Genomic DNA, 26283 nt, shown 5'->3' with positions numbered 1-26283 from the left:
TCCTCTGTGGTCTGTCATGTGAATGAAAAAAAAAAAAAACTTTCTAGATAGCACAACGGGTCCTGTAAAGTGGACATGGCTAATAGCTCCTTTGACATTAGGTCTGTAGATAACAAGTAGACCTCCTCATAGCTGCTCAGATGCCTCCATTCATTTGGCCAATTAGCCTGGATAAAGAATGCTGATAGATTTTGGGTGTGTGTTTTCCACTGCTGACAGACGGACAGGTGTTGCTTGAAAGGACTTAGCTGAGATCTGTTTGTGCATCTGAGGCCCCCTAGCCCCCGGCTGTCATTAAACTTAATTTATTCTGCAATTTTTGTTTCTTGATTAACACACAAATTAAAGATTTAACACCCCTGGGGGCCAAGAGAGAGAGTATTAAAAAGTCATAATCAAGACAGAAGGTCACTCGTGATTTTAAAAACACTTTGTAATAAATCAGATGGTCCAAAAGGAACTTTTTTCTGTACTTTTTAGACAGCTAATATATTACAACAATTTTTTTTTTAGATTTGTATGAGTTTAACAAATACAAGTGTTTTTCTCTGTACAAGATGTTTTCTCATTTTTCTTGCGTGAACATGCTAGCTGAGTGATTCAGTTGACTATGATGGTAACTCTGTGCCATTAATGGTGTGTCTGTGTATGTGTGCATTGACCCATCCTATTGCTACTACCAAACGTCACCCTCCATGTAGACTCTGTGACTCTTGATGTTTGTCTGTGTCGTGCCTTCACATGCAATCATTCAAACCCATCCAGACAACTGTCTGGCACATACAAACACACAATAAGGGTAAAACATGTCAGTTAACTAAAGGGACTGTCACCTACAGTAGGAACAAACAAATGCATATATAAATACTGGAAATTCTCAAAAAGGTGCCAAAAGCTATTTGGCGTTGAGGAGTTGTGATTATAAATTGATGGTAAATTAAGTATATTTTTACTATTTTGACACATCATCTTTAAAACTGTCTCCTGCCAGTTGCATGATTATTTTGTTATTCCAAGACTCATTATTATTCATTATTTGAAGAGCCTCATTTAGAAAGCAAAACAGGCCTGTCTCTCATAATAATAATAATCTGTTTTAAATAGAGGCTTCACTCTCCAGTGAAGCTCAGTAATGGCCACTGTTTACAGCACATGAATAACTGGTCAATGTGCAATATGACGACTGTGTATTTGGGTTTTGGGTTATTTGGTCTTAATAGAAGTGTATCATTCATCTTGTCATTGCTGCTCTCATTCCTTTCCCCCTCTCTGTGCCTCTCCCACAGTTTATTTGCTTTGCTTTCCAAAAAGCACAACAAGGTTTTGGAGCAGGCAACACAGAGTCTGCGAGGCAGACAGGGAGACAACACAGCCTTGCCCGACTATGTGAGTAACACACACACACAGACATAAATACTCTCTCTCTCTCTCTCTCTCTCTCTCTCTCTCTCTCTCTCTCTCTCTCTCTCTCTCTCTCTCTCTCTCTGTTTATTAGTAGTTGCCAAATTATGGACGTTTGAAACAGTTTTGTAAATGTGAGATATATTAATTTGCGCATGAAGTTTGACTTTTATATTGTCAAGTTTAGCAATTTTAAAATTTTTGATTATTCTATTTTTTTTTTTCCAATTAGTGTGATATCATTAGTAACCATAGCCCAGCAAGTAGTGCAACATTTTGGGAAAACAGCTGGCTTATGTACTGGAAGTTATTGCACATCTGGCACATAGTGTCTGGTAAAGTCATAAATTTGGCACTTTAGATATTGAGTTTTAGAAATGCTTGTAGGTGGATATTGTTGCATGCTAACTATGGACAGTTGCATACTGCAACCGATTCCCCTTGTTTTCAGTCTTTAAGTTAAACTAAGCCAACCAGCTGCTCTCTGGTGCTTTGTATTTAGCCACTGGATATTGCTGTGGTGTCAATCTTCTCATATAATTCTCAGCAGGAAGGCAAATACTGTACATCCCAAAATGTCAAACTATCTAGTCTGATCAGTGGTCAAAGTAACCCTAACTATTTTACCCAATGCTTTGAAAAGCAAGCATTCATGGCATTTTCAGTTCATTAGCTCATGTATTCATCAGCTGTTAGTTTTTGCATTGTTTTGTTGCAAGGATACACTAGTAAAAAAAACAAAAAAAACAATCAGACCTCTGTTTGGTAGCTTGATGATGCTACCCTGGCTAAAATACTAGCAGGAAGAAGTAAATAAATGTTCGGCAATCACTTCAAAACTGGACAGAAAACAGACCATGTTGACTGACTATGAGCAGCCTATCTCTGTTCTGGAATTTGGAATGAACCAGCTGCAGACATTAGAGCCAATGGCAACCACTTTAGCCAACGACAGCGCCAAGCCTCTTTTTTTGTTCTCTACTCTTCCGTCTGTCTCCTTCCTCCCTCTTTCATTTTTCTTGTTTTTTTCCACCAGTCAGATCTTGGTTTACATAAAACAATTGACACAGGGCCAAATGTATGATGAATAAGAACATATCATGTGTAAATAACAACATTAGGTTCATATCTTGGAATGTCAAGGGGGCAAAATAGGTTACCAAGATAAATAAGATTATGTCTCGGCCTCAGGACTGGAGAGGAGACTTAGATTTTCTGCAAGAAACACATCTCCACAATGGGGCGGTCTTGCGCATTAAAAAGGGTGGGTTTAGCTATTTATATCATTCAAAGTTTAGTGCAAGAGCCAGAGGCTATGCAATTTTAATTCGCAATAGCATGTCGTTCGAACCAGAAAATATTACAACTGACCCCAACGGACTGTTTGTTATCATGTCAGGCAAAACTATGCAATACCCAGGTTGTTTTGGCAGGCATCTATGCACCTAATTGGGGAGACGAGCAATTTATCTCTAGGCTTTTTACTTTCATTCCCAATGTTGAGACTCAGACTCACCTCATTATTATTGGTGGGAACTGTAATTTTGTTCAAGAAGCTGATTTGGAGAGATCCTCTACCAGACCATGTTCCCTAACCAACTCAGCCCAAGTCATTAAGTGCCACTGCAGGGGAGCTGGGCTTGTCCGATCCATGGAGGTGTAAATTCCTGGACAAAAAAAATCTTTCTTTCGTTTATTTTATTTTATTTTATTTTATTTTATTTTATTTTATTTTATTTTATTTTTTTCCACATATAGACCACACATACTCTCGTATAGACCTCTGTAGATACAAAGTTTCCCAGGCACAGACCCACTTTCAAACAATGGAGATTTAATTCACATTCACAACTTCTTCACATACTCCCTGAGATCAACATTATCATTTTTTAAAACAAATGACACACCTGCTATATATCATATCTATATTGAGGCTGTGTAATATCTAACAAAACTTACTTAAGATAGATCCCGACAGTGAGAACTGTCACAGAAGCTTAAGGAGATTGATGGAAACCATGCCACTTGCCTAGACTCATCACTCTACAAAACACATCTATAGCTCCAAGCAGACTTCGACCTTTTAGCTACGAACAAAAGCAGAACCACAACTGTCTAAGTCAAGACAACGTGTTTCTGAAGCAGGAAACAAGGCCGGCAAGCTTCTGGCTTAGCAAGCCAGAGATACCCCTGCGACCAGGCCTATTCCTAGTGTTAAATCCCCACTGCTCTGAAAATCCTTAATGAAACATTTGCCAAATTTTATTCTGATTTATATACTTCTTTCTCTCAAGCCAGCACAGATAATATCTTAGATACAACTCTGTTCCCTAGAATTGGCAGTAACGTTGTAGAAGATATGTGTGGGCCAATAACAGTGTATGAGATTGAAGTAGAGATCAAAACGTTGCTAAGTGGCAGATAACATGGTCTGGGTGGATTCCCTGTAGAACTGTACAAGAAGTTTGCTCCGCTCTTCTCTCAAGCTCTGCAAGAGCTTCGAATGGCCACCTCCCTCCAACACTGACAAATACTATGATCGCTCTTCTCCTGAAATAAGATAAAGATCCATTACTGTGTAGCAGCTACAGATTCTTATCACTGCTAAATGTAGACTACTTGATCCTGCCAAAGATTCAAGCCCTCTTCTCCAACATGTTTTACCACATACCAATTCATTAGACCAAACAGGTTTTATGTTGGGAAGGCAATCCTTCCAAAACACCAGAAGATTTTTATATATACTTAACATACCAAGCTTCAGCACTCCGGAAGTGGTTGTGTTGTTGGATGCTGAGAAACTCTTTGATAGGGTGCAGTGGAAATACCTTTTTGAAATAATGGAAAGATTTGGCCAAGGTCCTCAATACATCTCATGGGTTAAGTTTTTATAATTATCCCCACTGACATCAGTGAAAACAAACAATAAAATCTTATCCCCCTTTCAGCTTTACCAGGGCTCACGGCAGGGGCACCCATCGCCCCCTTTATTGTTGTTGTTGTTGCCATTGACCTGCTAGCTATTTGGCTGCGTTTCAAGAAGAAATTTGAAGGTGTTACTTGACTAATGTCTCATAGACATTAGATATTTTGCCTGACAGGTCAGATGAGTTTTTTATTATTATTATTATTATTATTATTATTATTTTATCTTCCCTCAGTGTGTGTTTTGTTCTTATTTTTCCTGTTTTGTTTGTTAGCATGAGGTTGAGGCGGGGTAGGGTGTGGGGAGTGGAGGGTCTGCTATAACAGAGACAGTTCCACATTGTGCCGGTGGGACCAGTAATGTTAACCAGTCTAGGATTAATTTTAGGATGTGGTTGATAGTTTTGTGCTGGAGAGCATCAAATTTAAGGCTTGTTGCTGCAGGCCCACTGTCAAGTGGCAGTCTGCCCCTCCGTCTACACGAACCCTTTGTCTTTTTCTCATTACTTTCCCAGTTGGTATCCCCTACATTTAATTTGCATTGAAATAGTTTCCACTCGTAGACTCATATTTGATGAAACAATTGAGTATTTATAAAACTGACTGTTAGAACCAGGCACTAAACCCATGAAATAATGATGATGTCCCAATGCAGTCAGCTATGTATGGATACTATTAACAGCCACAGTGTTGACTATTGACTACATAGAGTATATTTGTTTGTATTTGTGTTCAGGCACCTCTGCCCTCGGGTTTGTCTGTCTACGTCTCTGTCTGGCTGTCTCATTAGATTTGCATGGTCCTGGATAACTGTGTGTGTAAACATATTTGTGTGTGGTGTGTGTGTGTGTGTGTGTTTGGCAGTTGGAGATGTATTAGGAGGTCCCCATAGATGCCCTTAGGTGCGGGGGAAACAAGAGTGTATTTGAGTGCTCCTTCAACCATCTAGCAATGGTCTGATGAGGCCCAACAAACAGACATCTATGCACACACATAAACACATACTCATAAAATCATATAAAATGCAATTATCCAGCTTTGTTTTGATGCTTCCTGTCCTCAGGGCTTATTTTAATGCTCTGTTTTATTTACACACATGCATATATGCACAATATACATGACTGAAAATGGCAAAGAATACGTTCGGAGAGATTACTTCGCCATGATTAAGTCTTTGTTAAAGACATTGGTTCAGCCAGTTGTTCCCAGAAGAGAGTGCATTCAGAGTGCACTTAATAGTAGTGACAAATATAATAAGACAAATACATCGTTAGAGGTCAAAGTGTAAGGTCGACTACACAACAGCATTCCTGCATTTGAAAGAGATTCAATGTGTTGCTCAAGGGCACAAGGCAGATTTCCAGTATGATTACTTCATGGGAATTTTACATGGAGAGTTTTTTTCCTAGAATAGTGCCTGACATCTAATCTGGGTCATAGACTTTTAAGGCTGAGCTGGTCAATGTTTTTGATACAGTTATCTATGAGCTTAGACGATACTAACTCAAAGTGACATTGGTTCCCATGTCTAGAAACTTTCCCTTGTGTACTATCCACAGTTAGAAGTCAACTTTTAGCTTCACTGACATCTCTTAATGAAAAGGAACATATTGTGTTGTTGGCCTTCTGAGCAAGTGTGCACCTACACCCTCCTGTTTGTTTGATAGTAAAGGTCTTGTTTTTAGTCTGAGGTGTATGATAAGAACTGACCTATGATACTGCAGTAACTATAACTAAAGACCATTTTTGTCAGATATCTTCATGGGTGGTAATGCTGTGTGATCTCTGAGTGTGTGTGGCTATGAGATGAGGGCTAAAACTGTCTTTGCATTTAGACTAAATTTTAAGCAAATATCTGGCTCATTTGTTTGTGTCAGTGGAGTTAGATTGTTGGTGAAAAATAAACAGCTAGTTAAATATTTAACGCAGCTGCAAATGTGAAAAGAAGTTTACAGAAGTTAATAGTTGCAAGCGTTATCTACAAGCTGAACATTAGCTGACGAGACATTTATTTCTACTTACCCTGCCTCCAGTATTAATCTTAAACTGAAATTTACATAAAACCTCATGCATAGCATTTCTTATCTGGCCAGTTATAATGACCTAGCACACTGGCTGAGGGCTGTTATTGGTTTTATAGACTGCTGTCTGCTGTCTCATCATGCCAGCTCCTTTGTTTCTTCCACCTCTGGCCCTCCTTGCTTCTTCCAGTAGTAGTGAATGTGACAGTGTAATTGAAAACAGCCTGCTCTGGTGTTATTCATAAACCCTCATCTTAACTTAGGAAGTGAGGACGTTTAAGGAGCTATAGGGAGAGATAAAGAGGAGCAAAATGTGAGGAGAAAGGAGGAACAATAGAAAGAGGAGAAAAAGGCAGGAGAGGAGATGAGGGGGATTTGGAGAGAGGGTGGGTGTAAGTGTGTTTTTGTGGCGGGCATCTGGAAACAATGTAATTTGGCTGAGTCTGGCTCTGGAGAGAGAACTAATGTTTGTTTAATGTGGGATTGTCCTGGACATGTAATTGCTCTCTTTACAAGGGAGAGACTGAGAGGAGGAAATGAAAAAAGGTTGTCGAATGCTCTAAGCTGTGGGGTAAATCTGGGTCCATTCTGCTTAATGTCTCCCTCTTTCTCTCTGTTTCCTCACGTTTCCCTCCAACTCTCTTTCTTTATGTCTGCCTCTTGGCCTCTCTCTCTGTCACACATATATAGACACACCCCCTATCCCTGAATGTGTTTGTGCTGCTGTATCTGGTTAGTGTCAGGGAAGAAAGAGTGAAGGGTTAGGGCCCCTTGAGCCCCCAGGGGACTGCCAGAGGCTCCCAGTCCAACCAGGGCAGCTCTCAGGGGGCCTCACAGTTGCTCTCTGCAGCCTATGCACCTTTGATTGCAGATGGGGGGTTTTTTTCTTGCCCTTTGAGATATGGGCAGTGACATGCAGTATGTGCTGGTACACACTAGCAAACATAAAAAGAAGGAAGTTTGTGCAGTGTTGCATTGCTTTGCGTTGTGTGTCACTGTTTATGCTCCCAGCCAGTGGTAGTGGTAATGTTACTTCTCTGCCTCTTAGTCTGTTTACTGTTGCACATTTCTGGGAAGAGACTACAAGCGTGCACACACACAAACACACACAGAGCCAGGAGCATGTTGGACCACCCTGCCTATGTGTTTATGTGCACTGGTTGAGTCACAATCTGTGATCTCTTTTTAATAGCCAGAGTAGACACATGCATTAACTTTGTAGCACCATTCCTCTTGTTTAGGGGAAAAGCAGGGCCTGAGGATGTATCAACAGATAATAAACATTATGCCTTCTGTTTATTATCTGGGCTTTCAGGAATTAACCACTTTGTCATTGGGCTACAAAATTGTTTTGCAGAATCCACAGTTTTCCATTAATGCTATTACAGCTCATTGATGACAAGAAATTGTCGATTACTGTACAGGTTCTGATTTATATCTAGGTAAACACAAAATATCAATTTACAAGACTTATTTTTGGAGTTTTTAATTATGTGGCATTCACATGCCACATGTACTGAAATTGATTATTTTGTTAATTTGAAGTAGCCTGCATGATTTTTTTTTTTTTTCACTTGGTTGCAATTTTTCATTGCTTTGTGCATGTTTTACATTGTCAGCTGATGACTCATACATTCTAATAAATTCATGTCGTTTTCAAGGTCACTTAGAGCTAGACCAGTAAATTGGCCAGGTGAGTACATCGGCTGATATTACCTTATTACAGATAAATCTATGTATGTTTTTGCAGTACAGTAATACCAAACTAGGTTTGAGCTTATGTAGAAACATTCCATTAGAATAGTTTGTCCACCGAGAGCACTGACAAGTTCTGTACTGTAAACTGTAAAATGTCCTGCTTAGTATATATCTTGACCATAATTAAAAGAAAGAAAATTCTGATCTTGATTTTACTGACTTTCTTCCATGGAAAACATCATGTGCCAGGACCGAGATCAGTGTCTCCCCTTGTACATGCTTTACCTGAAAGTAGGAACTGATTGATTGAAGTGTGAATTATCCTGTCACATTTCTTATGGTCTTTTGATGTAGAGCCAGTCTCCCCCCAAGATTGATGGACATTATTATAATGCTTTCCCTGAAATAAGAGGTTACTTTGCACACAGAGCTTTTGTCATTTCATGTGAAAATACTCAGAGCAGAGAGATGAAAAGAAAAATGAGGAAATTTTACCTTTAACAGTTTCACGCTATTTCAAACCTTTAATATATTTACCTAGAGTTAAAGATTTTGGCCCATGGTCCTACATCATAGCTGTTTCTGCAGTCAGACGGACATCAGACATTAGCCTGGTGTGAAAATATGCAGTTTCCACATCATTTGAATGGGAATAGACCATTGACACGGTGGGGGTGCCAATGCAGCAGGCTCCAATTGGTTTTTGATCCATCCAACTGTAAAAACTATTTTGGCCAATCAAATACATGCAGGAGCACATTTTTTTTTTGGTAGATTATTTTGAACCATGTTTCTACTGTTTACCTCACCGTTGCCACAAAGATAACTGCCTTTGGAACTTTTCCAGAGTAGCAAAATACTTCCTCATGCTGTGCAGGCTTTTGGTGTCTAGTAGACCTTCAAACTCAGTAGCAAACTGGTCTTTCTGAATCATATTTCATCGTCTCACTGGTACTCAAAGCAGCATGCTGCTTTCAACTCAGGCCCTTACTTTTTCATCTTTTCTTTTCTTTTTTTAAATACAGGGCTGTTTTTAGTCTGATCTACCACAAAGGTGTTGTAAGTAACAAGCCCTTAGAAATGGGGTTTTTTAGAAAACCATGGGTTTCATCTACACAAAATGAACCAAACTCAAGATTTAAAAGAAGTATATATATATTTTTAAAGAATATATCTCTATATATAAAGAAGTATATAAAAGTTAGCTCTGAATAGAATGGTCTATAATGAGGTCGGGCTTTACAAATCATAACTAACCTCTTGGTCTTATGCCACTTTTTATGTTGCTCATTATGTCATCCTGTCAGTCTCAACATAAGTCTGTCTCCTTGCGTTTCTCTCATTAAGGCAGTATCCTACTGAGAGCAGAGAGCTGACTTACTCACTGACCCTCCCATTTCTTGTCTCTCATCTCCCAAATTTTTTTCTTCACCTGCCTAGTGAAGATGGTATTAGGCCTAGTTGTTAGTTTACTTGTTACGCTGTCTCTCTATATATCTGTCAGCCTCTTATCTTGTCTCTCCTCTCTGACTCTTTCCGTGTTTATTCTCGGGCAGTAGGAGTGCCACCCCTGCAGGCAGCAGGTGCTCTGGGGTCCTAATGATTGTCTGCTTCCAAATGGTAATTAGGGCAGCCCTGCTGTGCCCTGGTCTTTTCCTGATTGAGGCACAGCTCACAGCAGATCAATTAGCACTGCCCACCTATCTGCCAGAGTGCTGTTGCAGCTGTTGGCGTCATCTTTTTTATCATTATCACTCACTGACATCACTGCTGTTTTGCCCCCTAGCCTCCTGCTGTCAGTGCTAGCCAAGTCTCGGAGAAGTAGAGTTCTTATTTAAACTGATAATAAGGTGTTTGTCTGCAGATATGCTGGACTTCCCCTCTGCACAGACAGTGATGCAGCGAATGCCCAAGACAGTCTTTCCTAAACAGATTCTAGTCTCAGACTGGTAGACTGTGTTGATGTGTTGGTGCTGTTGTTCTGGGGGGCAAACACTGTCTTTAGCCTCATTCTGTGTGTGTGTGTGTGTGCAACAAAGGATGTTTTGTGCATGTGTGAAGCTATGGGGTAACAAGAGGCTGACCTGGGCACAATGCTCTACAAAATGGTGTGATTATGACATGGCTGTGGTACCATAATGCAGGTCAGACAATGACCTATTTAAAAAACTCCCAAAAGACTAGGCAGGCTGCTGCTACTCAGCCAGTCTGACCCTTTCTCTGTCTTTCCACGTGGTGTTTTTTTCTTCTCCTCATGGTTTTCCTTTTCTATCTTTCTTGTTCAAGCCTTCTCTCTTTTTTAAATTACTGCTTTTCTTTGGTTCTTATTACATTTTACCAGAAACTACTCCTCAGCATTTCTCTCTCACTGTTTTTTTTTTCTTTTGCCCACGATGACATGTTTAGGTGTGGCTTTCGACTGTTTCTGTTTGTCACTCTGTGTGTCTGTCTGTGTTTATCTCCATGCCCTTGTCTTAATATGTCTGGTTTGTCTGCCCTGCAACAGCCTGCAGTGAGCAGCGGGGCCATCCAGGGAATCACTAAGCTATTGCTTTAATGATGCCAGCTCCTACTTTACAGGGATTTACATGTCTGTGTCTCTAAACACCCTGTCCGCACACACAAACACTTGCATAAAAAAACACATGGGTATGATATGACGGCTAGACACACATACACACAGATAGTCCTGGTACTGTCCTTCCCAGTCACAGATTGCATCTGCAAAACTCCATAATTTTCCTTGTCAGACAGATAGCAAATGTCAAACATACCTGCAGACATAATACATTTTTTAGCCCAGCATGGTGGAGAATTAGCAGCAGAATCATACAGATGGAAAAGCTTCCAAACACACACAGGCGTATTCACACACTCACAGCCTTCCTGCAGGGTTTGAGTAAATGGTGAAGCAAGTAAAATGGGACAGGATCATTGAGACTAATGATACAGCTCAAGTCTGAGGCCTATGTTTTCTTGGGTGGAGAGAAGACATTAAACAGCAGCATGAGTGGTTGTGACTAAATGACATTGCAGGAGGCTAGAAAATAGCACATGACTGGATGAGAAGGAGCAGAAAAGCAGATAGAAAGGAAGGGAAGAATGAGGAAGGGGAGAAATAAGGAAAGGCACTAATGGTTTCATGTGGTCATAAAAACACGTCAGGTGTTCTCTGGTTGTCTGGTTGATACATTTTTGGAGAAAACAAGTGTGAAGAACAGAGTGGGAAGTGGAAGAGGAGGAGGAGGAGGAGGAGCCAAGATATTTAAATCCTGTCTGGGTTTCAAGTAGACCATGGACCTTTTAATCTCATCCACTTGACAAACATACACACACGGCCAGGCAGACGTCTAGCTAGCCTATTTTCATGTGACCTGAATTCCCCAGTGTGGCATTTTTTTCCTGCCAGGCTAATCTCATTAAGCTGGGTGCAGAGCTAGAGAACAAACACACTAGGCATCCCTCACTCCTACTCTGCCTTCCTCTCCTCCTTTTGTCTCCTCTTCATCGCGTTCACTTTCTCCATCAACTCCCCCCTACTCTCTTCTTCCATGCTTCCATTTTTGTTCCTGTCCTCCTTCCTCTATATCCTCTGCCTCCTCTTCCTCCCACTCAGTTGTCTCCCTTATCTGTCCCCGCTTTCGGTCTAATTATGGCCTGCCACAGCAGAAGAGAATAGAGCAGGTCTATCTAGGCAGTGGAGTCGAGCCCAGAGAGCCACCTCTGCTTCTAGACACACAATCAATCCTCATTATAGCTGGCTCTCTTGTCTTCCTCTTGCCTCTTCACGTCTGCCTGTTAAAGCTCTGCACACCTTTATCGCCCAGCTTGTGGAAATCAAGTCAATGCATTATTGCATCTGTGTGGCAAGCCTTCTTGGTTCTTGGTCAACACACAACAGAATACAGTTATTTACAGTCATCCAAATCTCCCTGCCTACTTTCAGGGGCTGATTGTGTGTGTTCACATGAAATGAGACTGTACATGTGCTTATGTGTGGCTACAGCACAAAAAAAAAGGCCACACAGCAAGCAAAGTTATTTATAAGATAAGCACTTGTTTCTGAAGCGGGGTACCCGAAGATGGAATATAAAATGCTACCACATGCAGTTCTGTTACAGATGGTTCACCCAGATTGGAGGTGGAAACTCAGCTTGCTGCTGCAGTCTCAGCAGGCTGCTGTTTTGAATCTGGTCTTAACTGGTATTAACAGATTCTTAGTCAAAGCAGGTCATCATCAGAACAATCATATTTTGTCATGAAAATGAATCCTTAAGGTTAAGTCTGGCCAAAGAGATCATAAAGGCCTATATTATTCTCTATGAGACTTTGTTTTTTCTCTGTGGTAACATGATTTTATTAATGGTCTTTATTTCACTTCCTAAGGTTTGAACTATATCTCACAGTGCAGAGGAAACAATCCCTTTTTTTATCATAAAGCTTTACTGATTTATACATCTACACATTAAAGATTAAACTTACTCAGCACCTTCTTCTAATGTATTTTAAAGGACTTACAATACTTCCAGGGAATACACTTTCCTCATTTCAAGCCTGAAATGAAGCTGGATGTAACCCCAGAGGAAGTTGCTGATGAGTACTGTCTAAGGCGAGGCTTCCTGTAAAGCAAAGATAATGATTAAAGCTTCGGGACCAACTGGCTGAACTGGTCAATTAAGCATTTGAAGAGTGTATTTATTCTTCTCAATCCTACAGTTCTTAGAATTATGTAGTTGTGCACTTATGATGTTTGGCTTCTTGTTCCAGCGTTATCTTGTTAACTTCCAGTCATTTATTGGTATTCAGTCCCTGTTGCATCATGATCAGTAGTCAAAGTCTGAATTTTGATTTTTATTTGTTTATTTATTTTTTGGTAGTAGCTGAAGAGTGGTCTGTCTGTATGTCAGCTGATGCCCGCACACTGCAGGGAAGTTATGCAGAGTTGCCAGGAATCCTTGTAGACTAAATCTATATATATATATTTCACGTACACACCCTTATAAATTCCATTTAGCTGTTTCACTTTCAGGGTGCAGGTATTGTGCATGCTTCTCATTGTCACACTGTCATGGCGTACTGGGACACCTGAATAAAACAGAGCTATAAATATCATTAGTAACACCTGTGCTTTTCCTGCTATGACTAGACCAAATGAAAAAGGCCTGTGGATAATGAATACAAACATGATGGTCCATTCATTCAAATGAGAGCTCTCAGTGTGTTTGCCAGAACAATTTTAGGACAATAAGTGATGGAGTGCATCCACGAGGTATTTAAATGTCCATTAGTGGTTCAGTAATTTGCATTGAGTTTATTTGACAGATTAGATTAATTGGCCAGTATTTACTTAACACCAATATACTGGTAAAATATGTTTGTGGTCATTTAGTAACAGAACAGTTAGTATTTGAAGTTTGTTTATGTATTAATGAAAAAAAAATGTATTGTTATTACCTCAAAAATCTAGTGTGAGTTGGGCTATGCTATGCTTTGCATATTTGCTCACAGGCATGCACATACCATACCATCGGACTCATTTCATTAGTACTCTATTGCATTAAGCTAAGCTGCTTTGAATGTGCTTGACTCTTGCATTCTCTTAGTCTCTGCTTCTTCTGCTGTCGACCAGTAAGTCTTTTGCCTGTGTTCAGCCCAACTTACATTCTGTGTTTATGGATTAGAAATCTTAGGCAAATGAGCTTTCAAGCATCTAATGGTTCACTTTACCAAATGTTCATGCACTCAGTTGGACAGGAATATAGTCATAAAATTGTGTCGCCTTTTGGAAAATGAACAAGAAAACACTGAAAACCAGGGCGTTGAAGCCTCAAGTCCTTTTTACCTCCAGTGCTTGTTGTTGTTTAGATAAAGCATGGTACTGTTCATTGTTTTGTATTTTTAGATTGGTTTGGAAACTGACTGCGTCAGCTATAGATCTTATCTGTAATACTGTCAGTGCATGATCGATTTAGCAAAACCCTGCCCACAGTTATCACACCATAGGAAATCAGACCATCATCTCTTGAGCTGTATTCACCAATTCATTGCCACCTGTTTTTTTTATCTCTTTAAATATTATTCATTTTCCCATCATCTCTCTGCACCACCGCTAAACATGCCATGTGAGACGTTATCTCGTCATGGTGGTTGGCGTCTGTCTGTCTAGCTGTCTCGACACAATGTTGTAAACACAGTAACTATACAACATTGCATGATAGAATATCTATTCTTACACTGCAGGTTCCCAGCGTAGAGCAGATGGTCTGATTAATTTCTGGAATACCCTACTTCGTTGATTTCCATATTAATGACAAGAATGACTTTCTTGGAACTATCCGGAACTCTTTAAAGTAGTGATACAAGGCTGTAGGCTAGCTGTTTAGAAGCTACAACTGGTTGTAAAGAGGTCTTGGTTTTAGCTTCATATCTAACTTCCAGACATAAGAGTGGTATAAATCTTCTCGTTTAACTCTTCACCGGAGAGAAAATAAGCGTATTTTTCAAAATGTTGAACTATTACCTACGTACCTTCGAGATATCAGCTTGAGGCCTCATAACATTGACACACAGACATACAAGTTTCTGCTTTTTACAGCTTTGTGATGTATTGTGTTCTCTGTTTGATATCTGTATTTATGACCTGTATTGCTCTGTATTTTCATTTGTGACAAGCTTTCTTCATGTCAGCCACTCAACCCCCTGCTTCTTATTCTCCATTACTCCTACATCTCTGTCTTCCCATACTGTCACTCATCAGTAGCGACAGTTGTCTTTGAATCAAGAGTAAACACACTGTGACATGTCCTGACCTGTGGCTTACAAGGTCACCTCTCTGTCCCTCACTAAGACCTTGGCTGACAACTTAGTAACATCGTTCAATCCTCCTTAACTCCTTTCATCATTCTCTCTCCCCCTCCCATCTCTTCCACCTCTCTGTTACCCCCTGCTGATCAATCTATCAGGAGGCAATCATTTAAAAACACCATTATAAGTGAAACCAGTGTAGTGGGAAACCAATTAACCTTTACATCCTCCCTCTCCCCCAGGCTCAGGACCTTAATGTGATTGAGGAGGTGATCCGCATGATGTTGGAAATCATCAACTCTTGCCTGTGCAACTCTCTACACCACAACCCCAACCTGGTGTACGCGCTGCTCTACAAGAGGGAGCTCTTTGAGCAGTTCAGGATGCACCCATCCTTCCAGGACATCATGCAGAACCTGGACACGGTCAGTCTGCTTTTTTTTTAGTGGTAGTTACCCAAATCACCCATATAGTGAACTGAGAGAAGCTTGGAGCTGGGAGAGCTTTACCTCGTGGTGTTGGCTGATTGGTGTTAATTATTCCATAGATCAAGGTTACACAGAGTTTCCATGAATGTCCTTTCCATCTGCAGGGAACGTTTCAAAAAGCCAGGCAGCCCTGGACTGTATGCCATGCTGAGCTCTGTGAGCTTAAGTAGTATTGATGAATTAATCAGTCCCCTTGTGTCAAGAGGCTCTGTGTCAAATATTCATTGAGAGTGTTTCGTGTATGGGGGAGGAAGGGACAGAGAAAGAGAGCTGTGTTCGTCAAGTACAGGAGGAGAGGAAACTTTAGTGTGTATGTGTGAGGGATGGGGGTTGCTGCATACGCTGCCATGAGCTTTGCTGTTATCCATAAGTATGAGGGAAGCATGCTAGCTAGAATCCCTCAGTTAAGTCAGTCTCCCTAAGGCTATTCTCCGAAGCCTTCCCTGTGCTTGCAAATCCGTGTGTGTGAGCATGAGATTCAAGATGAGGGGCTGCTTTTTTGCTCCTCTAAATTAACCCCATATGGGAGGCCTTCGGAGTTAATGAAGAGATTAGTATTAGATAGATGTAGACACACACGCACACAGTCTGGGCTCTGGTGTGTTTGAATTCTCTAAAGCAACCACAGAGCATGAGCAGAGAAAACATTGCCTGTAGATGCATTTTTCACTGTTGGTTTGACAAAAAAAGAGCATTAAAAAGAATCAGTAATACCTAGAGTTTTTAATGATCAAATATCAAACATTTCTTCTGGGAAGAACCTAGCACAGCAGTGGAAATGCAAAATACAGTTTCCTTGATCTCTTGTTTGGCTTAAACCCAGAAGGCATCTGATAATTTGAGCTCCTGTGAAGTGCTTATTTTAAGTGGGAAGAAATATGTTCAAACTCTATGGTGAATTTGTCATCTGAAATACTGTATGTATGTCTTTACTAAGCATGTAGCCTGCAGGCATATTAACCGAGCCTATGTTCATAGCATTTTGAATTTGTGCATCATGTTCCCCTCTCTAAAACCAGAATTCATGCTATTTTACGACCATTTCCTCCACTTATAGTCTCAGTGAGTATTGTCATATAACTGGCAGATAAATTATACTATACGTAGCTCTGTATTGTTGCATAATTCAGGTACATTTTCAGCAGCAACATGCTGCTGCTAGAAAACATGACAACCAACGGATTCATCTTGTTGGCTGTTGATGCAAGTAGTAAAAATAAAATGGATCAAAACCAGGTAGCTTCATGGATTCACCAGCGATGTATGTGGTTCTTTATGCTGCTAACAAGCTGGAACATTAACGTCAGTGTTATTAGTTTCAGAATCAAGTCCTCTATATGTAGCATGATGCCACTTTGTCCCAACATAGATCTTCATGTTGCACCGAGTGTCATCATATAGGGTGTGGCTGCTGCAATATCAGTGTGACAGCTCCAAACAGTGGGATTAGATGAGTCAAAGAGCTTCATGACAGAAGTGGGATTTGATGTTAAACCTCAGTGAGATCAAGATGACATGAGATCTTGTGTATTTAGAAACAGGAACAGGGTTTAATGGTGAAAGATTTAGACAAGAGCTCAACTAATACTGAATTTTTAAAACAAATGCATATTATTATACATTAGATCTATTAGATATTGATACTTGAGAACCGTAAGAGTATGATAATATACTGCTGATATTCTTTTTTCTCGTTTGTTTTCTTGTTTCCCGCAAATTCTTTTTTACTTGTGCCAACATACACACTAATACAGATGTATCTGTAATAATCCAATAAAGGTTGATTGAAGGTTGAAGAGTACGGCAAGTATGATTATTTCTTGACCTGGCAGCAGTGACTTCCTGAAGTCTTCAGTTTGTAATTGATGTTAATTTAAAGGTACTGACAGGTGGATTTTGTTGCCCTTGGACAGAACCATACTAGAGGTTTCCCCCAGTTTCTTTCTTCATGCTAAGCTAATTAGCAGCTGGCTGTAGCTTCATATTTAGTGCACAGAAAGCGAGCATGAGAATGATATACCCAAAATGAAGTATTCCTTGAAATCAGAATGATAACACAAGCCAATTTCATAATCCCTCCTCGTGCTTTATCCAGTTCAAACACATTGGACCAAATTTATATTTGGCAAATTCGGGTTCTGTGTTATGATTTGCTGTTTCCTCTCGTGCGACTTTCAGGTGATAGGCTTCTTTAGTCAACGTCTGGAGCAGGCTGGAAGTGACCTGTCAGTTGAGAGGGTTCAGGAGGTCATCATGAAAGGAGCCCAAGCTCTGCCCAAAGACAGACTGAAGGTAAATCACACACACACACACACACACACACACACACACACACACACACACACACACACACACACACACACACACACACACACACACACAGTGTGTTCAGCAGGAGAACAGATGGGATGGCAGAGCACGGAGACAAGGAATATTGAAAGATGGCTGGCTGCAGAAAATGGAAGTGGGACATATTGGACGTGAAGATTCATGTGTAGAATCTAACAATGTGTTGTTAAAGGCTGCGAGGTACGGTGGATTGGTGCTGTGGAGGTGAGGAAAAGTGAATTAGTTTGTCTGGACAGGTGAGAGAGCAGGAGAGGTATGGTATAGGGGATATGGACTGAGGCAAGGGAAAGATGGAAAGAACCACTGGGACATAAGACAAAAGGCCAAAGCCCAATTCTCATTAGCATTAATGCCCATCTTCATTCCATCTCAGCTGGTCTGCTACATGCGAACATGTAATGACATTTCAAGGAGATGGGATGGGGGGCTATGGGGCACTTTGTCATGGGCACATAAGATCTGGAGGAGGGGGCGCGGGGACATAAATCTGCCACTGCGCCTCGTTACCCAACATTCCCAACACTCCTGGCGGGTTCGCTAACCCCCACCCCTCCCAGTGCTCCTCCATTAATCAGTGAGGAAATATGTAACCAGCGGTCTCCCCACTCCGCTCCTCACCAGCACAGAAGCTCTTAATTGCATGTTTCATCATGTGTTTCATGTTCTATACTTGGCGGCTGGCTGCAAGGCATTTGTCTCGCTAGCCAATGTGGAAGAGGGATGGTGCGTGGCCGCGAGTCCATGTGCTCGCTCTGTCTCGCTCCCAGTCAGCTCCTCCGAGCGGTAATGTAGTGATCGACCATTGAGCTGTAGAATTACACATGGAGCCATGTGGATAACCCTGCCATGTCCTTCAGCAAGGTTGCTGTACCTGTAGAACACACTCATGCACTCAGCTGTAGCTGGAATATGTGCATATGTGTTATGAGTGTCTGTCATCCTCTCCATCTGTGTGTGTTTGGAGATGACCATTTGAATTTGTGTGCACTGGAGTGCTTAGATGTGTAACTGTGTGTGCAGCCATGTGTGCCAGTCTTTGTTTCTGTGCAAAAGTGTCGTTGAGTCTCACATTGACTCTCCATCATCTGAGTGCTTTCTAGCTCCACAGGGTAAAGTGAAGCGAAGAGAATATCTGGGCAATGTGTCCTCTGGGAGAAGTCCCCGCTTCTTCATGGTACCATCGCTCAAACAAACAGCTAGCCCTCCACCTCTCGCTTCCCTTCATCTTATGAGCTCATTCTGCTATTCATCCTCCAACGCGCAAATCCATAGGTTGGATTAATGTTGTGTGGACTCATCGATAAGTTGTTAATTACTCAGTAAAAGCTTTTAGGAGTATTGGTGTCTCGATCGGTTGTGCGTGCATGGTGAGGGCTGACAAGAAAGAGATGTACAGATATTTGTTCCTCTCTAAAAATCAAACACAAGCCAAGTCCAAGCATGTAATTCAACCTTTATCACATTTAGTAGTAGTACAACATGCCAGTGAATGCCATTTCCCTACCAACCAACTGAAATTACTGGTAATTAATATATAAACTGCATTTTTATTTTCATCTGTCTTGGTGTGGACACAGCTTTAATTTGAAATCTTGAAATCCGTTTGTTGGGAGGATAGGAGGAGCTGACAGTTGTAAAGTAAATAATTTCGTTTATATTTTACTGACAAAACAGAACCATGTTGTTTTAGGTGAGGGGAACATTGTAGACACAAGACTACATTGTTGACTGTTTACTTTAAGGACTTAAAAGCATTTACACAAAGACGTAGACATGTAAATTAGGCCCCAACTGAAAGGAAGGGTTAAAAGAAGGTGGTAAATACCCCAGGGACGACCCTCAGTGCCTCGTCACTCAACCGTCTCTCTCTCATTCTTTGTGTATGTATGTGTGTTGTTTCAGGGTGTGTGAGGCTGAGAGGCTCTCATGGGCAGTGCCTGTGGAATGTGTTGTTTAGCCTGACCAGCTGAAATCTGCCTTATTGAGCAGCGATAGCCTACAGACTCTCTGGCTCCTCAGGATGGGACGGAGGGGGGTGACTGGGTGGGGTGGGGGCTTACCAGCTGTTACTCAGTACCTGGGTCTTTGTAAGTCTGATGGCTGGTCAGTACAACTTTCCCACACATTGACTGTGTTAACACTGTGCATAAGCATTTCCTCTCTTTGAAGCCTCTCTCATATGAATGAGGTAACTTTTGAGACTGTGCCTTGTGAAATACAACCTGTCTTAAAACTGATCTGTGGTCCTGGATTCAACAAACATATTACAGCAACTCAAATTTAGGGCCAACGAGGGTTGTGCGATAACAACTCCGATCAGTCTTTAATGTTTCAATACGATTTCATAATGTTGAGCTGTTGCTTTAACATAAATTTATGAAATAAAAAAATCCATGGAGATTAGGGCCGTAACTATTTTTATTCAAAACAGATTCATTGTTTTCGCCATGCAATATATACAACCACAATAGCAACCCTATAATGCTGAAGTGTAGGGACATTGATGTTAAATACAGCTCAGGCTAATGGGAATGTCACTGATCTGTAGGTATTTTGTGATAACCCAGAGTACTAATTTATCCTGAGGGGGACATGAATGTGTGTACAAAATTTTGTGACAATCCATCACAAGATGTAGAGATATTTCATTAGATAACTAAAAACTCTGACCTCATGCCGGCGCTAAAGGAAAGTTCAGGGGATCACCAAAGTCATTAGTATCGAGCCTCTGGCAACCACAGATATCTGTACAAAATTTGATGGCGATCCATCCGGAAGTTGTTGAGATATTTCTGTTTCGACCAAAGTGGGGGACCAACTGACGGCCCGACAGATGCAACTGGCTTGGTTCGGCTCTAATAAAGAGAAAACTCTTTATCCACATCATGTTGAACCGGCAGTGTAAACATTGCAGTAAGCAGTTTAGTAACTGGGAGTGTGGATGGGAAATGAGGACAGTGAACTGTAACAAAACTCTCTGTAAATATGAGGACTGATGGATTCATGAATATGATTATTGCAAGCCCTTCGTTTATAATGATACAATATTAAATTACATTATTTGTACTGAATGACCCTAATTTTTTCAAAGATTAATTTCTTGCACTTTGTAATATAACTTTTAAATGCTTGTGTGTGTACCTGCTTGTAAGTGTGTGTGTGTGTGTTGAGTTCATATTTGCTCCCTCGCCGCATTCTTCTCCGTCTGGCCGAGCTCTGACAGCACAGCAGCGTGCAGAGGAGGGAGAGGAGGGAAGGGAACACAGAGTCCTGAGTGAAGATATGAGGCCAGCCAGTCAGTCTGTGTTCAGAGGCGAGGGCCTGACCCGCCAGGACCCATAACTAACTGATATGAGCCCGGGCCAATTGGGCCCAAACAGCTGCCAGACTGAGAACAAAACAGAGGAGGGGAGGAGGCAACAGAGAGCCAGAGGAAAGAGAGGAAGCCACGGTATGGACAGACTGAAGGACAGAGATAAAATTAGGGCGTTGGATACTCTGATTTTTTCCCAGAAAGCACTGGAGCCTGGAAGGGACATTAATACCGTGAAGCGCATTATACACTGATCAGCACCAGCATACATACTGTGTATATATATTCATGTACACAGTTCGGCCACATTAAGCCCAGTAACTTGTTTTAATGTTGTGGCTGATCAGTGTATGTAGTGATATCTAAGACTTCCCAAAGCACCAAATCCCCTGGTGGCTCTCGTCCAATATAAAAGTCGGAGGAAAGATGGAGGCCATTGTGATTCAGGGATCATTTTTCTTTTTTCTCATTTTCTGTTTTTCAGTTTCTTGTGAAAGTGGTTGAATGTGCTCAGGGGACTTCATATTCCTGCTGTTCAGGTTCATAATTTCTTCTCCAGCAGGCACTTGTCTTGAGAAACACTCGCTTGGACAAAGGATAGTTGTTTTAGCGCCACAAGATGCATTATTTTCACTTTTCAGTATCTTGGCAAACTGAGAGATTATTTACGGATTTGACACCACAGTGGTGTTCCCATGTTTCCCAACCTTAATAACACAGGATTTTCTTTGCACCATCAAGCCCTTTTTAGGAACATTTTGTTTTACTGTTGGCAGCTTCATTAAACAAAAATATAATACAAAGATACAGTAACTGTTGTCTGTATGAAGAGCCCATATTTTTAGATCATAGTTGTGTATTACATTGGCGTTGGGCTGCAGCTTGTGATAGTTTATTTTTTAATCATATTCATTGTTGTTTTACATATTTTAGTTGGAAATAATGTGTTTTGTTTCTTTGTCTCCTAACAATAGTGTTTCCATGATACAATAAACCAGAAAGACCTGAGAGAGGAACATACTTGATCTTAAGGGAAAATGTTGAATAATGCAGGGGTTGAAAGGAATTCTGTGCAGTTATTGTTGATGTTAGGCCAATCATACCTGCATTTACAAAGGCACAAAGCATTCAAATATTTCCGGCCTGAGAAAGGACCGTTTGTGTTCTTAAAGCTGAGCTCTGATTTGTTTCACCTGCTCCTGTGAACTGGGAGTGCTGTGTTCAGAGGTCATGGTGAAGTGCTCTTCATATTCACAGTCCAGTCATGGTTTCAAAGAGCATATAAACTGCAGTATTGTTCTTTTAATGCCCTGCCACTGTGGAAAGCAGTTATGTGCAACATTATATTGCCACAGTGGCTTATATCTGTCAATAGGCATGTTCTTATGAAAACAATAACTTAAGAACAGTACATGACAGATACAGCTTACACCACCACTTTCCTCATACAGATGATTAGTTTTTGGAGCACAGATACATATATTTGCACATTAACGAGGGAGAAATTCGATTCCTTAATGCTTTAAGATGGTAACATTAATACCACACGTATGTGTGTCATTGCAGTATTTGCTGATTAATGCTTTAATTATCTTAATTACCTAATTAGCATAACTGGTTAAGTTTCATATATCATGGTGATTATTGCAGGACATTAATCAGCTCAGCTGCCTTCGGTTTTGTTTGTGCTAGAAAATTAGTTTCCATATTAGAATGAAAGAAATTGAAAACTATGCTAAATTATATGACATCCTCTGTGCTAGCAAGTAAAAGTGAGCCTGGCTTGAGTAACAGTCACCATCAGTGTCATATGAACATTTGATGAGTTAGTAAGCTTGTCCACGAGACAGTCACCTACACACAAATACCAGCCAGATAATACAGCTCCTGTATTGTGTCTAGCTGTCACAAAGGGGGTGGTGTGTGTGGTCTAGCCTCAGTAGCCTGGCAGATGGCCTGTGACCCCATAGCCCCTCTGTCTGTGTCATTATGATACCGATAGTGTGGCTGTGAATAGAGCCAGCCACGACTCAATAGACCGGACTGGGACCATCACATAAAGGCCCTCAGCGTCTGTCTTTCACCGCAGACTGATTACTGGCTGCGTGTGTGCATATACATGCATGTGTAGACAGGAGGATATAATGAGGTACCGTTTTATTATTGATGCTCTTCTTTTGCTGCCTACCTGCTGTTAGGTGGGCTGGCAGAAGCCTGGTTTGGTCTTGTCGGTGGGCTTGTGTTTGCTCCTACGAGCTTTGGAAAAAGACTTGGAACATCCACTATTTCTGTGAGAGATTGTGCAGAATGGAGCTGCAACAGTTAGACTAGTCAATTAGTTGATCGCAAGAAAGTTAATTGGCAATGATTCAGATATTCATGAATTGTTGTAGTCACTTTTCAAGCAAAAATCTAAAACATTCTCTGATTCTGACGTCTCAGAATGTGAGGATTTCTTTCTTTTCTCTGTTTTATATCACCGTAAATTGAAAATCGGTGGTTTTTGGTTGTTACCAGACAAGTAACTTCTTCTCTGGGTAGTTTTTGAACAAGCTATGAGTGACTCTTCTCTTGGACTCCTTTATTCACACACGACAGCACAATGGTAGTTGTCGATATCCTGGGTCGCCTGCTGGGTTTAGGAGGTGACATTAGCACATTAGCCAGCCCTTTAAAAGGTCAGTGGTAGGACTGCAGAGTGATACCTGTCCTACAGGCAGCTGTAACCAAATTTACCTCACAGACAGATGGAATTACATCTGCCAGAAAACTACTGTACCTAGTGAAGAGAGATTACTGAGAGGCCTGTGCAAGTTAACCTACCAGTACATCAGCACCTCCAGCCATCTGAGAGAGACATCACTCCTCTGTTCACAACACTTTATAAATACCAAATGTGGCTGGAGGTGGTGGTTTCTTGGTGGTGTTTGGCGCCATAGGACATTTTAGGACCAACAGTAGCACTTTGTGAAACTAATTCAGTGCCTTTTTCCACAGCACACACGCTCACACACGTCATCAGGCACTATGCTGTCACCTGATCAAATGTGTTCAAGAATGTGAATGGACTCACTTCACCATTTACCTGGCGATTGTTGCAGCACATGATAAAATAAGTTGTAAAGACCTGTCTCACTGTATTACAAAATGCTGTGAACTGTTTAGTCATCTTAAATCATTAATATTATTAATAACACTCAGGCTTTTCTTTCGATGACAAATCAAAATGTTTTCTGTGGAGAAGGTCAATGTTTCATCAACAAACATAGTAAATATCAGCATGTAGGATTAAAACTGGGATAGCATCGTCTGTGAATTGCCTGAATCTGCCAGTTCACAGATGATACAGATCCGAATCTTCCACTGTTTTTCTTTTTCTTTCCTCGTGTATCTTAACCGTTTTCTCTCCTACTCTTTTTTTTTTGTGTGAACAGAAGTTTCCAGAGCTCAAGTTTAAGTATGTGGAGGAGGACCAGCCGGAGGATTTCTTCATCCCGTACGTCTGGTCCCTGGTCTTTAACTCCGGCGTCGGCCTCCACTGGAGCCCGCATGGCATCGAGCTGTTCAGCATGGACTCTGGCTGAAACACCTGCTGCAGCAGAATATGTGTGTCTCCATCTGTGTTTGGTATAGGGAAAAAAAAAGAAAAAGACTGACGGTGTGTGTGTGTGTGTTTGGGTGGGTGTGTGTGCGCGCGCATTACCCTTTATAAGTGTGTGCACGCTGCTTTGAAAGTGCCTCGACCTTGTACAGACCGGTGTTTCTTTTTATGCAGTACCATCTCTTTTTTCCCCTCATATCCTAATAATTCCTCTGCTTCTACACACTGTGAAGCTTCACCTGTAATGGTTAACAGTTCACACAGTAGCGCTCACTCATGTACACCCAGTCCTGTAGTGAATACCTATTTAACATTTGAGCAGCTTCTCCTGGTTCCACAGCACATGCTGAGTTACATCTCTCCTGTATAACCTTCTGGTGTTGTGAGGAGCTCAGGACACTGGCGATGGATAATCCCACGTTTTTTTTTCTTGCTTTCAGAGAAAAGGTCAATTAAAACATATGCACCTAAGTGTTACACTGCTCTGGTGAACATTCATTTACCGCTGCACTGAATGCTAAGAAATAGTACCGACCTAATATTCAAGACAGGCCATGTGTCTTGGAAGACACAGCACACATTTAATTGAATATCCTCCATAATATAGAATTTTAGGTATGATTAGCTCGTAAATTAGTGTTTTATTTTGACCACGAATAGTTCTCTGAATACAATGGGTTTGTATAAAAGGGTTTTTTTGGTGAAATTAAGTTCAAAACAGGTTGGAGAAAAAGAACTGATCTCCAACAGAGAGTCCTCTGTTGTGTTGTAATATGCAGGGTTTTCAGATTTGAGCCCACCACTGTTGTTTGGTTGCCACTTCCAATACCCCACATAGAATTACAGTTTAATTAATGCTTAATTTCAGTCCCTGGTTAATATTAGCAATCCACATCACTCTGATTCATGTAATTTTATTGTTGCTTCCAGCCAGTTTATCTGACTTTACCCTGTCTTTGTCGTTTCCATTTTTTTCCTGATGGTAACCTAAGGCAAGTGCTTAACTGGGGCAAGTCATTAAACCCCCCCTATCCTATTGTGCATAATTACAGTTATCTCTTTAATTTGTCACTTTATTTGCATGTTTAACTAGAGACTTTGTATTAAATTATTTATTTTCATGTATATTGTTTTTTTTTTTATATATATATTCAGCCCCCCCTCAAAAGGTAAACTGTAGTAGTGAAATGACTACTACTAATGAAAGAAAAACAGTGGTACTATACTTTGATTCTTCCCAGGTGGGAAACTGGCTTTATATTATTACATATAATATGACAACAGCTGTCATTTTGTGGCAACTATTACTTTGAAAATAGGAGTTTAAATAAAAATATTAAATCAAAGCAACCAAAGTGTCCCATGGTTATTATGCAAAGTCAAACACTGCGCCATTCAGCGAGAACATAGACGTAAAAGTCGAATATTAGAGTGTAAAAGTAGTATATAAGATTATACTAATTGTTGCATTAACACATGGATCATATCAGGCACAAAACAGAGGAGTAGTCAGTGAAGACAAACTTAATTTTACAGCACTGAATGTGAGATGCCATCCCTGATTTGATCAAATATATTGATGTGTCTGCATCTTAAGGTAGCTTGTTTTATTTTAACCCTGTGAGACCTGAACTATGAAAGAATGGTCAGAAAATTCTAATTTTTCAAATATGAACTCTTTAT

General features: G+C 40.7%; 1 protein-coding gene across 1 annotated transcript in view; it reads left to right on the top strand.

Annotated features, from left to right (window-relative positions):
- The window catches only part of dym (dymeclin), a 46993-nt gene extending 21047 nt beyond the window's left edge, over positions 1-25946 (top strand). Inside the window, exons 14-17 of the mRNA XM_041059100.1 lie at positions 1287-1386; positions 15092-15274; positions 17516-17629; positions 24434-25946. Of these exons, the coding sequence (XP_040915034.1) occupies positions 1287-1386; positions 15092-15274; positions 17516-17629; positions 24434-24583 (547 nt within the window). The 3' untranslated portion in view covers positions 24584-25946. The remainder of the gene's footprint in view (positions 1-1286; positions 1387-15091; positions 15275-17515; positions 17630-24433) is intronic.
- The last annotated feature ends 337 nt before the right edge of the window (positions 25947-26283 follow it).

This window comes from Toxotes jaculatrix, chromosome 16, assembly GCF_017976425.1.
Source record: "Toxotes jaculatrix isolate fToxJac2 chromosome 16, fToxJac2.pri, whole genome shotgun sequence".
Classification (NCBI taxonomy): Eukaryota; Metazoa; Chordata; class Actinopteri; family Toxotidae; genus Toxotes; species Toxotes jaculatrix.
The sequence above is the reverse complement of the archived record's forward strand: the minus strand, read 5'-3'. Positions and strand labels throughout refer to the sequence as shown.